At 53.1% G+C, this 14,875-nt stretch overlaps 2 protein-coding genes and 1 non-coding gene across 3 annotated transcripts; 2 read left to right on the forward strand and 1 right to left on the reverse strand.

The window, feature by feature from the left end:
- The first annotated feature begins 2,208 nt into the window (after positions 1–2,208).
- Positions 2,209–4,770, forward strand: LOC116243866 (uncharacterized). The gene is made up of 6 exons (XM_090149594.1): positions 2,209–2,405; positions 2,699–2,750; positions 2,910–3,097; positions 3,973–4,131; positions 4,313–4,432; positions 4,566–4,770. Exons 1-6 carry the CDS (start codon positions 2,259–2,261, stop codon positions 4,677–4,679), a joined length of 780 nt encoding a protein of 259 aa, XP_090005720.1. The 5' UTR covers positions 2,209–2,258; the 3' UTR covers positions 4,680–4,770.
- A 2,689-nt stretch (positions 4,771–7,459) lies between these two features.
- On the reverse strand, positions 7,460–7,532 carry TRNAK-UUU (transfer RNA lysine (anticodon UUU)). Its single transcript has one exon. It is a non-coding gene; the product is annotated as a tRNA-Lys (tRNA).
- Positions 7,533–8,054: 522 nt separating this feature from the next.
- On the forward strand, positions 8,055–13,987 carry LCAT (lecithin-cholesterol acyltransferase). Its single transcript, XM_031615221.2, has 6 exons — positions 8,055–8,259; positions 10,354–10,510; positions 10,802–10,917; positions 11,260–11,355; positions 11,626–11,850; positions 12,814–13,987. The coding sequence occupies exons 1-6, from the start codon at positions 8,106–8,108 to the stop codon at positions 13,446–13,448; spliced, it is 1,383 nt and encodes a 460-aa protein (XP_031471081.2). The 5' UTR covers positions 8,055–8,105; the 3' UTR covers positions 13,449–13,987.
- Positions 13,988–14,875: the final 888 nt, after the last annotated feature.

The raw sequence follows: 14,875 nt of genomic DNA on the forward strand, positions 1-14,875 counted from the left end.
GGCTGCTGACTCTGTGACCACAACAGGTTCCGATGCACACTGACAGCCATGTAGGGCAGCCCCTTCCCACGGGCTCCCACTCCTCATCCATGAGCATCAGAAGAGACTGCTCCCAACCATAGCCGCTGACAGATATCCCCTCAAGTGACAGCTGTCACTTCTGGAAATGTCCCTCTTTGGAGTTAAGGGCTTTGGGCCACTGTCCATCTTAAAGGAGGTGGGCTGCCCAGGGCTTGTGGAAGCACGAGTGTAGTGGCAGCACAGGATCTGTCCAGGAAGGGCTCCCCATGAGGGAACAGGTGGTTGGGGACACAGAGTAAGGCAGAGATGGAGTGAAGGGCTCTGCATCACCACACATAGGGTGGGAAACAGGAAGAAGATACTGCCCATATCCATGGGTGGGCAGGGTCTGCTGGGTGCATCTGGGCAAGAGGGAGATATTTTCCAGTAAGAAGGGCTGTGGAGGTGGGAAATGGGGCTTTGCTCTGCAGAAAACTAGGGCACTGCCTGTGCTGGCCATCTGAGTGCTTGCACTTCAATTACCTTGTACGAGATGGGTGTCCTCGGGCAGGTGGAGGGTCCCGTGATCCACCCTCCATGGGCAAACATCACCAAATCATCCCCTGCCCCCTCATCTTGCTGCCACAGTATGGGAATATGGGGGCTTCCAGCACTCTGTGGCACCACCCAATGGAGAATGCTTTGGCAGTCACATTGATTTCTACAGCACATCCCTGTGTCCTACGTCCTTTGCTGCCTAAGAATCAGAGATAAGAAGGAGGTTTGACTCACGATAGGGGATATGGGAATCACAATTGTTTGAGAAGACCTTCAAGTTCACAAGTCCAACCTGATTTACCAAATCCAATCACTAAACTGTGTCCCCAAGAGACACATCCACACATCTCCTTAATATGGAATGAAAGTGATGGGGAATCCACCACTTTCCTGGTCAGCCCGTTCCAATGTTTGACAACACTACATGAAGAAATTCTTCCTAATATCCAACAAAACTTCTTAGAACACAACTGGAAGCTGTTCCCACTCATGTCCTATCACTTGACACCTGACAAAGAGACCAACACCTCTTTCCTGTAGTCGCCTTTCAGGGAGTTGTAGGGTGTGATGAAGTCTCACCTCAGGCTCCACTTTTCCAAACCAAACAAGTCCTGTCCCCTCTGTGTCTCCCCATAACTCCAGTTTTCCAGTCCCTTCATCTGCTTCATTGCCCTACTCTGCACTCACTCAAGCAACTCCAGATCCTTCTGGCCCAAAACTGAACCCAGCATTCGAGATGCAGTCTCACCAGTGCCACGTACAATGGGACAGTCACTTCCATAGTCCTCTTGGCCATACCAGTTCCAGTGCAGGTCAGGGTGCCGTTGGCCTTCTTGCCCATCTGGGCACACTTCTGCCTCATGTCCAGCCAGCTGTCAATCAGCACATCCAGGTTCTTCTCTACCCAGAACCTTCCAGCTGATCTTCCCCAGCCACACAACACTGCATGGGGTTGTTGTGATCCAAGTGCAAGATGTGGTGCTCATCCTCGTGGAATGTCATGCAACTGGAGAGGGTGTAAAATTACTAAAATCCAGTCTACCATCATCCACAGCCTTTCCTTTGACTACTAAGCGGGTTATCTTGTCATAGAACAAGATTGAGTTAATCAGGCAGGACCCACCCTTCACAAGACCACACTGGCTGATTTTTGATCATTTGATGGTCCCATATGTGCCATATGTTGGCACTCAGTACGATCTGCTCCATGACGTTCCCAGCTTCCAAGATCAGGACGATGCCCTATGAGGTACACTTGATGGAACAAGCTATCTCACTCTTGCATTTGCTCACTCAGCAGTATAATTGTCCAGGTTGGGTTCTCATGAACACATCCCTTTTCCTTTTTAGGTCCAGTTTGTGTCCCTGCACATTCTTTATGGCTTCCTCTCTTTCTTCATATATCCCACGAGGCACTGCAAAAAGGCCCTGACCAGATAACCCTGAAGGAGCACACACTCACCTTCCATATGCCTTTTAAGTACAGTTTACCATAAAAAGCAAAGTCATTTTTGCCCTTCGTAAGGCTGGCTCCCAGCCAGGAGCTGTGACCCAGGCAGTTCAAAGAGCTCGAGAGACTGAATACAGAACCAAGGGTTTGCGCAAGCCCTGTGTGGGTGGGGTGGAAGTTCAGCATGCTATAAGAAGCATTCGGGCACCGAACAAACAATGCAAGCTGGAGCAGAAGCAGGAGAAGCAACATGGGAGAGCTGCGTGTCCGCTCCGCTCTGGTGACTGGGGCCAACCGGGGAATCGGCCTGGGGTTTGTGCAGCACCTGCTGGCATTGCCAAACCCACCTGAGTGGGTCTTTGCAGGCTGCCGGGACCCCAAGGGACAGCGAGCACAGGTGAGGCTGGGCTGGGATGCAGCTGAGGTGGGGGACAGCAGGGCTGCTGCAGGAGTGGGGATGTGTGAAGGTCTCCACCACGGAGCTGCAGCCCAGGCCCCAGGGACACGAGAGGCAGAGTGTGATGGCCATGGGATGAGCTGTGCATGGGCTGCCCGGGGCTCCTGGCGTCGGGCAGGGAGCTGCTACAACTGCCTGGCACCGTGTGCCCCAGGGCTGGAGGCAAAGGGCTGGCGTTGGCTGGGCAGATCAGAGTGTGACACGAGGCTCACAGCAGCCGTCTTTTACTGCAGGAGCTGCAGAAATTGGCCGCCAAGCACCCCAACCTGGTCGTTGTCCCGCTCGGTAGGTGACACAGCTGCACCTCAAGGCTGCCTCCCTGGGCTCCCTGCTCTGCCGGCACCGCGTCCTCCCACATCCCTGGTGCAGGGCTCTGTCCCAGCACTGTGCTGCTGGCAGACACCGAGGGCAGCGGGCACTCACCTCCCCACCTCGCCTCTGCAGAAGTCACCGATCCCGCCAGCATCAAGGCGGCCGCAGCCAGCGTCGGGGAGCGCCTCAAGGGCTCGGGGCTGAACCTCCTCATCAACAACGCTGGTATAGGAAATAACAACTCACTTGACAACGAGACACTAGACGACATGCTCCATGTGTACACTACCAACACCGTTGCACCCCTGCTGCTGGGCCAGGTAATGCACTCACCCACAGCTCTGGGAACATTCTGCCCTGTGTGTCTGCATTTCCCCAGTGGATAAAGTAAGGGGCCGGTGGAACAGAGGCCTGCTCTGCTCTTTTGCTGATGTCACACCTGGTGCTCCTGAGATGCTCTGAGAAGTTGTGGGTCAGGGACTGGTGCTGAGGAGCTGGAACTTGGGGCAGGAGGAAGAGGAAGGTAGCTGCCAGTGGGGCTGGTGCCAACACTGCTGCTGTGGAGGGAATTATAGAATTATAGGAATCCCAAATTTGAAGAGACCCATGGGAATCATCAGCTCCAACCCCTGGTTCAACACAGCCTCACCTGAAAATATGTCCGATAGCAGTGCCCAACACTCCCAGATCTCCAGCAGCTCAGGGCCATGCCCACCATCCTCTGGTTCAGAACCCTTCCCTAATCCCTACCTGAACTTCACCTGGCACAGCTCTGTGCTGTTTCCTTGGGCCCTGTTGCTGTCCCAAGAGTTCTGTCCCCTATTCCCTGTGAGGAGTTGTATGCCATAGATCATGAGGGGCTGTAGGCCATGAGGGGCTGCAGCTGCCATGAGACCTCCCCTCAGCCTCCTCTGCTCTGTGCTGAGCAGACCCAGTGCCCTCAGCTCTCCTTGCACAGCGCCCTCAGACCCCTCCCCATCTCACAGCCCTCCTTTGGATGCTCGGTTATAGTTTTATTCTTTTTTCTTGCATTGTGGCACCCAACCCAGTGCTTGAGGTGAGCTCTTCCCTCGCCTATCAGCAGGGCTGTGCCTGAGGCATCCCAGGACATGGTCAGCCCTTTTGGTTCCAGGCCATCTGCTGGCTCATGTTCACTTTGCCATCATCCAGAACTTCACTTCTCCCCTCTCCACAGGCATTCCTGCCCCTGCTGAAGAAGGCAGCCCAGGGGAACCCAGGCTCAGGGTTGAGCTGCAGCAAGGCAGCCATCATCAATATGTCCAGCACTGCTGGATCCATTCAGGACCTCTATCTGTGGCAGTACGGACAAGCACTTTCATATCGTTGCAGCAAGGTACTGTCAGTCACTGGTTCTCCCTCATAACACACTCCCATGCCTGGTCCTAGGCTCAACCACAAAGGGCCATGTCAATACAGATCCTTTTCAGGACTGGGCATCTGCATGGGAAGCCCACTGTGGGGTCCCTGTGCTGCACCTTCTCATCCCCACCTGATCCCTGTCCTGTCTCCCACAGGCTGCTCTGAACATGCTCACCAGGTGCCAGTCCATGGGGTACCGGGATCATGGCATCCTCTGTGTGGCCCTCCATCCTGGCTGGGTCAAAACAGACATGGGAGGCACATTAGAAGATAAGGTAAGAGAGTTTCTGGCCAAGGTTTGGAAGAATCCCTTATAGTGAGAATGTGGAGCTCCCTGTGTACTGAAGGCTCCTGGATAGGCTGGGCCCTTGGGCACACACAGCCATTTTTCTCCTTCTGCCCCTACAGTCCCGGGTGACAGTGGATGAGAGCGTAGGAGGGATGCTGAAGGTTCTCTCCAACCTCTCCGAGAAGGACAGCGGGACCTTCTTGAACTGGGAAGGGAAAGTTATGGCCTGGTGAGATGCTGGCCAAGCCTCGGATTTTAACAATGATCTCTTTGTTGCTACATTGAGTTGTGGCAGCATCCTAATGAACTTGTGACTGTAAACAATGATTGCAGTGTATGTGCAGTATGTGAGCCGCCTTCTTGCTCTTGTTTTAAGTACAATTTCCACAGTTGTCACCAATGCTTTGAGAGAATATCTTGGTTATTTTGCACGTTGGATGGAATGGTCAACCTTTGAGTAGGGGTTTGGCTGCCATCCTGGTACAGCTTTGTGCACAGAGGGCAAAATCCCTGTTATGTGTAGTCCCTGTTTTCCCACGTGTCCTGAAGGGTTGTCAGCAGGGATACGAGTGCCATATCAGGTGAGCCATGAAAAGAGACTGTGTTACACATAACATCAGTTTGCCTCTCCAGGGATGAGAAACATCACTCACTTTCAAGTTTGTCTTATGGTGACAACACAACAGCCTTCCTCTTGGAAAATGAGAGTAGAGGCGAGAAGTTAAACAACAAATCCTGCTTTCAAATACAGCCGAATTTGAATCACTTTTGATTCATCATAATATTACCCAGATTTGTCATGTTCACACACAGACCTTCAAGGACTCTCTTCCTCTTTCCATTGGATTTCTTGAATGCTGGATAAAGTCCCACACCAAGGATGACCCACATCACTGGATCCAGAGTCAGGTTGCCTCTTACCCTATCAGGGATTCATATCCTGTTAGAAGATCTTGTAGAAACATTTGTGCATAGGGATTCCTTGGAGAGAGGGGCTGCATTTTGGGAAGAAAGCAAGTTGTTTTTGTATTGCAGACATCAGTGGTGTATGACACCACCATTGGGAGCAGACAATAGCTGTTACTAATTTCTTTTTTTCCCTTGGGACAGCCAGTAGACAAGGACATTTTCTACTCTCTCTGACCATTTTTCATTTTTCCTGTTAATTTTTCTGTTCCTCTAGTTGGAACAGCCAATAGCAGCTGCCAGTTCCTGCTTTCTAAAGCTGTCTTTCCCTTTTCCAGCCTATTTCCTCATCTCTCCAGACGACCAGTGGTGTTTTGTTCTTCCCTTTATTGGGGCTATCTCAGGATGTCTCTGGCTATTTAGTGCCCCTTTGCACTTCAAAGAATCTGGCTGTGCTTTACAAGGATGTTTCTTGCTCACAGGTCTAATTGTCAGACAGGATCCCATGCTAGCACAGACATCTTCTGTCAGTGCCTTTGCAGACCCCTTCCATCAGCCTTTTTCCCACATTCCAGAAAGCACATGGAGAGCTCTGCACTGCACCAGAGGGTCTCCACTCCGAGGAAGTGCTTTTTACTCTTTACAAACCTTCAGCCCATTGAAACACAGGGTTTCCTTTGTCTTAGTGCCCTCTTCTGACAGCTGTGCAGAGCTCACTGGACAGCAGCTTTCAGAAAAGAAATTAAAGGTATCTCACAGGTCCCTATGGGGACTCACTCAGGGCTCAGCTGATGAAGGAGCCACAAGTGCATGGGAAAGGAAGAGGGAGGCTTTTTGCTGCAGGCTGATATTTTTTCTTCATCCCTTATCCACTTTAGAAAGAAAACAGAATGAGGAGTAGAACGTGGGCAAGTGGTTCTGCCCTGGGCCCAAGAGCTGTGCAATGGCTGTGGGAGGGGATGGATTACCATGGTGGGCTGCTGCCCAGGTTCTTCCTTCTTGTCTGACATCATACTGTCAGAAGGGAAGGAGCTAGATATAGAAATTGAGAGCAAAATGGCTCATTTGCCTTAGGAATATCCAACCTGAACCTCCCCTGGGGCAAGTGAAGGCCATGACTTCTTGTCCTATCTTTGTTACCTGGGAAAAGAGGCTGACCTATCCCACTTTTACACAGCTGAGACACAGAAAGGGAAAAAGACAATTCCATCATCCCTCTTTTCTCCCCCTCTCCAGAAAGTCAGTTTTGGGAATAAGTCTATTAAGCTAATCTGAAGAACAATGAAGAATAATAACTAATGTACGTACAGGTTGAAAACCAAACCTTCCTGAGGGGTGAAGGAGAAGGACTGAGAAGGGTGGAGAATGAGGAAGGAAGAGGTGAAGACAATGCTTTGTCTCAAATTCAGGACTTGTCCATGCCAGCCCATGGGATAATCTGATGGATAGGGTCACTGTTGGACGGACAGCCCCACGTGGTTCCCAGAGACAAAGTCACCCCAGGAGGGGACAACCCAGAAGAAAGATCAAATAAGATAAATAATGAGGGAAAGTCCCAGTGGCTGAGGACAGTGCAAACAGATAAGATTGCCCCAGGGGAGACTGAGACCTCCACAGGTAGGGACACAGTCTAAGCAGACCGAGTCACCAGATGTCCAGCTCTCACCTTGGGCTGCCCCAGTTGGTTCAGGACCTCAGCTCCATCAGTTCCCTGAATTGTTTTCCATCCTTTAACCCTGTCATGGTGCAGGAGTCCTCCTAGTTCCAATCCGTGGACATGGAGCCAAACACTTTCCAGTCAGACTCTTGGGGTGTTTATGGCATGCTGAGCTCCGTTCTGGCTAAGGATGGGAAGTGAGCAGGTCCTGCAGAGAAGTCCTGTTTTGGGACAATTTTTAAATGAAGACAACTCATTTGTGAACAGCTGTAGAGATGCAGATAGGGGGCAGCAGGAGGCTTCTCAGTCTCTGCCCATGAGCTTTTCCTCTTTGAGAGTGCACGAGAGGGAAAATAGTCAGGAGCCAGAGCCTGGGACGGGCTGCACCCTGCATCGTGCACTGTAGCATTGCTCAAGCTCCCCTCACTCACACTTAAAGGATAAAAGCTTCGCCTGAACAGGGGCTTGAACCCTGGACCCTCAGATTAAAAGTCTGATGCTCTCCCAACTGAGCTATCCAGGCTCATATTTGGGCTTTTGGGAGATGCTCAAGACGGCCTATTGAGGACCCCACATTGCCACCACCAGAGGGGCTAACATGGGGTGTTCTGTGCTCGCCCAGACTGAACTCAGAGCTCCAGCCCTGCCCTGAGGTGTTGGGAACATGGGGAGAACACAGCCCAAGGAGAGGGCCAGCAGTGATCACACCAGGGCCAGTTCTCTGTGCTGTGGATGCAGCAACCTCAGTTCAAATCCAAGGCACAGCGGTGGTTCTGCAGTGAGCCTGGTGTGTCCCCCCCCGGTGTCACCTGCTGAAGGCATGCTGTGGTCACTGACCACGCGCAGCTCAGGGACATCAATGGCTTTAGTCACCCGTGGGCAGATCTCTGAGGGTACAAAGTGTCTCCAGCCACCGCAGCGTTCACAGGGGATGGCACATTTGCAAGGCCGGGCCTTTGTCCCTCCCAGTCCCTCCTCCCCATCCCGGCCAGCCCCTTGCAGCTCTCCCCTCCCCTGCAGCCTGGGCTCCTGGACCTGCCTAAGATATAAAAGCCCGTTCGCTCCGTTTGCTGGAGGGAGCCCAGCCAAGCTGGCCATGGGGAGGACGGACGCTGGGCTCACGCTTCTGACGCTGCTGCTGCTGCTGATCCTGCAGCCCACGTCCCAGTTCTGGCTCTTCAACGTGCTCTTTCCACCCACCACCACCCCAGAGGCACCCCCGACCAACAGGACACCACCCGTGGTGCTCGGTAAGGTGACAGCTGCCCGGTGAGGCTGGGGCACTTTGCAGTCTCTGTGTGTCTCGCCATGTAGGAGCACTGGGGGTGCATGGGCTGCCACGCTCAGCCCAGAAGAAACCAAAAGGGGTTCTGAAATCCTCCAGCACAGCTGAGGTGGAGTTTAGGTTTTGCCCTGCTTAGGGGCTCTGCTGATGGAGGGGATAGGGGTTGCAATAGCCTCTGGATTGCAGCTTCATACTGTTGCTGCTTCTGTTCCAGTGGGATGGAAACTACCAACTCTTGCTCTCCTGCAGCTTGCCCTGTGTTTTTTGCAATAATTCATCCTCTGCTTTGCAGGGCATCTGATCCACAGCAGACAACCTTGCCTGGGTTATAATGAGCTGGTGGGCAGCTTCTCCTTGCATCAGAGGTGCACAGAGAGGTGCACAGGGGCATCACCTGGGGAGGTGGGATGGGGAGTTCTTGCAGCCAGGCTGTGGTTGTTTGCAAGCAGTTGTCTGGCAGTGTGTGGCTGCAATCTGCCTCCTCGTGCCAACACTGGCATGGGATTTTGCCACGAGAACTGGCTGAGCAGGGTGGTTATTTTTCACCCTTTTCTTGACTCAGAAGGATTTTCCCTTTTAAAAAGAGAAGAGAAAAAGCAGAACATCCAAAGACTGACCCTATGAACTCCCCTCCTTGTGGAGTTCTCGATGCACAGGGCAGCCTGGCACACAGTTTGGCAGGCGCACAGCCTCTGGCACTGTGTGGTTGGAGAGGCAGTGGCTGCAGCCTTGTTGGCCAGGAGGCTGTCACCATACCAGGCAGGGGATGGCACAGCACGAGTGACCTTGTGCCACTTCTCAAGATGGCATGCAGCGGCAGGAGCATCTCCACTGCCCTTCTGTGAGCCTGCAGCTTGTTCAGACCCCCTGGCAGCCTCATTCCAAGCATCCTGCTCAGACCTCCCTTTCTCCCCATTCCTGCCCCTGCCCCGTGCCCCCATATCAGCCTCAGCCCATGCCCCATGCCCTGTGCCCAGACTGGGGTGGTGGGGTGGTCGAGACAGCATTCATGTGCAGCCCATCCCCCTGGGTCTGGTATCCCAGAAACCCCCAGTGCCCTTAGGACCAATGATAACCCCTCTGCCCCCACAGGAACTCCCTTAATAATTACCTAGTGTCCTCTCTGAGGTGAGGCAGAGATCAGAGCTAAGCACTGGGGTGCTGGCTGCACCAGGGGGAATGGTGAGGCAGGAGGAGGGCACCCAGCTACCCCCAGCACCCTTGAGATGCAGCTGTCCATGGGACATGGGGTGACCTCCTGCTCTGCTTGCTCCCAGGGTAGGTCCAGCTCCCCAACTGAAGCTCAGGCTCTCCTGTGCCAGCATCCTCTCGTGGATGTGCTGATCATCACTCTGTGTTGAAAGCAGGATTAGAACTTCCCCATATGCACAGGTTTGAGGGAGCTGTGGAGCAAGTTGAGCAAGGCAGCCAGCATACCCTATTCCCCTCTCATGTGGTACAATGCTCCTGCATCCCTGGGAATGTGTGGCTGTGGCAGTTGGGATGCACTAGAGCACCCCCAGACCAGGCTGCCCCCCATGTGTGGGCCTTGGCCATCAGCACATGGACAAACTGATGGGTGTGATTAAGTAGAGCACTGGATACGGTGGGGCTGGGCAGCTCCAAGGAGCACCAACCCCATCCCCGTGGCTGGAGATAGGAGGAGGAAAACCCAGACAAACTTGTGGAGAAACATTGGGATGTTCCATGCTGGTTATCTCTGTTCTCCTGGGCTGGGTTCTCTTGGGTGAGGGTGGCAGCTTGATGGTTCCACAGGATGCACTTTTAGCACTATTCCAATGCTTCTGTGCCCAACCTGTGTCTCCAAGTGCCATAAGATGTGCTGTGCTTGGTGAGAACCAAGGCATAGGCAGGCTGTTCTCCATGAGTGCTGCTCCAGCGACATCCCACAGCAACCAACTGCAGGTTCCTAGGGTGTCCCTGGCCGGGCAGCTGTGGGTCAAGGAAGGACCCTGCTGTGGGTCAAGGAAGCATGAGGCCAGGCAGCTCCACAAACTGAGATCTACCTGGCTGTAGTTTCCTTCTGTGATGCCCCCAGTGCCCGGGTGCCTTGGGAACCAGCTGGAAGCCAAACTGGACAAGCCGGATGTAGTGAACTGGATGTGCTACCGCAAAACCGAGGACTATTTCACCATCTGGCTCAACCTCAACACATTCCTGCCAGTGGGAGTTGACTGTTGGATTGATAACACCAGGTACCGCTCACCCCCATCCCAGGAGCTCCCCGGGTTAATGACCTACCAGGGATCTCCCTCCCCTCTCCTCCCTCTGTGGCCCTGACCCTGCACACACACTGTCCTTCCTGGAATGCGTTGTGAACACAGCTCACATCAACACTATCTGAACATCTTCCCCTTTTCCCTGTCCCACCATGTGCTCATGACAGCCTGTCCTCAGCACCTCCTGCCGATGCTGCCAGCCTTCCCTTGGAGCAGCAGGGTCAGAATGTGACCCCACTGCTGCCTTCTGTCCTGTTCCCTCCACAGGGTAGTGTACAACCGAACGGCTCGGAAAATGACCAACGCTCCTGGGGTGCACATCCGTGTGCCTGGCTTTGGCAAAACCTATTCTGTGGAGTACCTGGATCAGAGTAAACTGGCAGGTGAGAGGAGCTGGCTTCGTGGAGAGGCACAGGGTATCCAGGGCTGTCGTGCATCACCCAGCAGAGAGGAGCCCCAGTATCTGTGCGGTTCATCCCTGCTCAGTCCTGCAGAGCTGATGGAGCCCAGGTCACTTGGGCATGAAGGATGCTGGCCCCAGGACAATTCCTTTCCAGCCCCAAGTGCTGTGTTATGCCTCCAGGATGCATAGAATTGCAATCTCTGACCAGAGCAGTCAAGCTACAAAGCTTAGCAGATGAAATTCCAGCCTGTGATCAGGATAAGAACAGAAAAAGGATAACAGAAGACCAAAGACATAAATCCCACCTGTTCTCTCTCTGCAGGTTACCTGCACACCCTGGTTCAGAACCTGGTGAACAACGGCTACGTGAGGGACAAGACAGTTCGGGCAGCCCCCTATGACTGGAGGGTTGGTCCCCGTAAGTCTGGGGTTGTGGCCATATCACATGTGCAGGGAGGGAGGCAGGATGGTTCCCAGTGAGCAGGCTGAGGAGTGCTGTGGTGGTTCAGCATGGTTCGTCATCCCTTGGACAGGGATGGCTGTCTGTGGCTGTGAATAGCACTCTCATGTGAATGTATGCGGTGGCACTTCTGGCATCTGTGCCCACACACCTCTCTGGCTGAAGCTCTTAGTGTCAGCCTGGGGCTATGTGAAGCTAAGCAAGAGCTGCTGTCTCTCTTGTCCACAGAGGAGCAGCCTGAATACTTCCAGAACCTGAAGGCACTGATAGAGGAGATGCACGATGAGTACCAGCAGCGTGTCTTCCTCATTGGGCACAGCATGGGCAACCTCAATGTCCTCTACTTCCTGCTCCAGCAGAAGCAAGCCTGGAAAGATCGGTACATTGGGGGCTTCATCTCACTGGGTGCCCCTTGGGGAGGATCTGTTAAGCCACTGCGTGTCCTTGCATCAGGTGAGTGATTCCTTGAGGGCAGAGGCTTCTTCATTTTCTTTTTCTCCTGCAGAAATGGAAGAGTGGCAGTGAGCAGAGACCAGACACTGTGGTAGAAGAGCTGGGGGTAGACAGCTGAGGGCTAGGGGTGCTCCTTGAAATCAGAACTTCCCATCGTGGGCAAAAGTAATGCCCCAGCCACACATCATGGGGCTAGGAAAGCAGACTGGGCCATACTCACTCTTTTCTCACTGTCTCCCCAGACAGCTGCACTGCCTCCAACAGTTCAGGGCTGTGAGCTAGATGGACTTTTGCTCCAAGCAGTACAGCCCTTGTGCAGCTGAGGACATGGAGGCCCCTGAAGGGACACGCACACTGACCTACATCACTTGCTTGCATCTCCCTGTATCTCAGAGCCCATCCTCCACCAGCTTTTCTTTTTTCAGGCTTCTAACTTCTTTCACTTAGTTTCTCTTTAGCCTCTTTTCAGTCCAGAAAGCCACAATCAGTTGCCTAATGCTGACAGCCCAAGTATCCACATGTCACAGGCTGAGCCTCCAAAATGCATGGAATTCATTTAAAAACACATACTTACAAATTTTAACATCTGACCCCTTGCATCACTCTTAGTCATCACATTTTTCTCTGTTATCACATGGGCCAGAGACATTTTTTTAAGGTAATTATATTGTTGCATGGTCTTAAAACTAAAAACACCCAGGCTTGCAGGATGAGTGCAGGTTGACAACACATCATCAGCCCCTTTATCTCACTCATATGTGGAGGTGTAGGACTTGCAGGACTCAGCTGGTTAGGGACACTATCCATCCAGCTTTGTCAACACTCGGCCTCTTCTTCCAGCTGGAGGACTGAAGTCAGAGAGGAGGGTTTTGATAGGTGCATGCTGACAGTCAGGAGTGGCCAAGAGGTGTCCGATCTCAGCTGCCCAAGGGTGTGTTTTGGTGTGGTCTGTCTGTCCTGCAGGTGATAATCAGGGCATCCCACTTATGTCCAACATCAAGCTGCGTGAAGAGCAGCGTATGACCACCACCAGCCCCTGGATGTTCCCTACGAGCCTGGCCTGGCCAGAAGACCATATTTTCATCTCCACACCCTCCTACAATTACACCTACCGGGACTACCAGCGATTCTTCACCGATGTCAACTTGGAGGATGGTTGGTACATGTGGGAGGACATGAAGGACTTGCTGAAGGGATTACCCCCTCCCGGTGTGGACACATATTGCCTTTATGGCACAGGCTATCCCACAGTGGAGACTTACATATACGATGAGCATTTTCCTTACGAGGACCCTGTGGACATGATTTATGGTGATGGGGATGACACTGTCAACAAACGCAGTTCAGAGCTGTGCAAGCGATGGCGCAACCAGCAAAAGCAGAAAGTGCATGTCCAGGAGCTGCGAGGCATCGACCACCTCAACATGGTCTTCAGCAACCTGACACTGACCTCCATCAATGAAATTCTGCTGGGGAGCAGCAAGGCTGGGGCTGGCATCAAGGAGCAGAGAGAGCCGGAGCAGATGGGTGCTCTTAGATCCAGCCCGGAGGTAGGGAGGAGGGGCCATAAAGTCCTTAAGGAGCCCAGAAAGATCTGAAGGAGGTGATGGCCAGCTTCCCTCCATGCTTGTATCCACCAGAAGCTGGCATGAAGGGGAGTAAAGGACTCAGAGCTGGGTATCTATGAGAAGGAGCAAGAACAACAGCTCAGGTGGATGGGTTGGCACCCACTTCCATTCTGATTGTTATTTTTTTGTTTGTCTGTTTTGGGAGCAGTGATTAATTACACTTCAGAGTCTTATCACTTCCCACCAGTGGATGGATAATTAACCACGCTGCCAGCTCATTAACATCACACTCGTGGATTACGGCGTGTGAGCAAGCCTTCAATGCTAGCAAGCTATCTTTAGACACTTCAGGCCGTGGTGCCATAGCCTCTTTTTTATACAGGACTCCATGTAAGCAAGATAGCACTCATGGTGCCAGGGCAGCCACCAGGGTGGGTAAGGACAGGATAGGCACAGCTTGCAGAAGGGCCCCCGCCAGCCCCCATCACACAGGCAACAAGCTGAGCCCCTGCTGCAAGACTTGGCTTAGAATCAGCAGGTCTACCTAATAAACATACTTGGCTTCTACACCTCCAGCCTCCTTTGTGCAGTGTCTTCCAGCTCGCCTACACGAGCGCGACTGAGTGATAACCAATGTGCAGTGGAAATCTAAAGGGAGATTTAATTTAGGTACCAGGGGAAGATGTTCCACTCAGAGGGCGGTTGAGGTGCTGCCCAAGAGCTGTGGGTGCCCACCTCTGGGGGTACCCTAGGCCATGGATGGGCCATGCTGGGGGGTCAGCTGGGTTGGAGCTCGGTGGGCTTTGAGGTCGCTTCCATCCCAGCCGTTCTGTGAGAGCTGTGTACTGAGCGGTGATGGGGCATGAGGCTCAAGCTGCATCCGTGGAGGGTCAGGCTGGATGCTGGGGATGTGTTCTTCACCACCGGGCTCCTCAGGGATGCAGCCACAGCCCCAGGCCTGTCAGAACTGAAGAAGCGCCCCACAGTGCCCTTGGATGTGCGATCTGACTTCGGGGGGATCCCTGAGCTCGGGGTTAGTCTCGACGTCCTCCTTTGGAAATCCTGTGGGATTCTCCTTTCCAGACAGCACCACAGGAGTGGGTGGCACACGCACAGAATCACAGAATCACAGAATTGTAGGGGTTGGAAGGGACCTCCAGAGATCATTGAGTCCAACCCCCCTGCCAAAGCAGGATCCCTACACCAGGTCACACAGGTAGGCGTCCAGGCGGGTCTTGAATATCTCCAGAGAAGGAGACTCCACCACCTCCCTGGGCAGCCTGTTCCAGTGCTCCGTCACCTCACCGTAAAGAAGTTCTTGTGCACATTGGTGCGGAACTTCCTATGCTCCAGCTTCTGGCCATTTCCCCTTGTCCTGTCTCCGCACACTGCTGAAAACAGTCTGGCCTCACCACTTTGCCCCCCATACCTTAGATATTTATAGACCTGGATCAGGT

Source organism: Phasianus colchicus, chromosome 13 (assembly GCF_987193195.1).
Source record: "Phasianus colchicus chromosome 13, bPhaCol1.hap1.1, whole genome shotgun sequence".
NCBI classification, from domain to species: Eukaryota; Metazoa; Chordata; class Aves; order Galliformes; family Phasianidae; genus Phasianus; species Phasianus colchicus.

Coding starts and splice junctions, on each gene's coding strand:
- LCAT (XM_031615221.2), top strand. CDS start 8,106: ATGGGGAGGACGGACGCTGGGCTCACGCTTCTGACGCTGCTGCTGCTG. Junction 8,260..10,353: donor GACACCACCCGTGGTGCTCG/GTAAGGTGACAG, acceptor TGATGCCCCCAG/TGCCCGGGTGCCTTGGGAAC. Junction 11,851..12,813: donor ACTGCGTGTCCTTGCATCAG/GTGAGTGATTCC, acceptor TCTGTCCTGCAG/GTGATAATCAGGGCATCCCA.
- LOC116243866 (XM_090149594.1), top strand. CDS start 2,259: ATGGGAGAGCTGCGTGTCCGCTCCGCTCTGGTGACTGGGGCCAACCGG. Junction 2,751..2,909: donor CCTGGTCGTTGTCCCGCTCG/GTAGGTGACACA, acceptor TCGCCTCTGCAG/AAGTCACCGATCCCGCCAGC. Junction 4,433..4,565: donor GAGGCACATTAGAAGATAAG/GTAAGAGAGTTT, acceptor CTGCCCCTACAG/TCCCGGGTGACAGTGGATGA.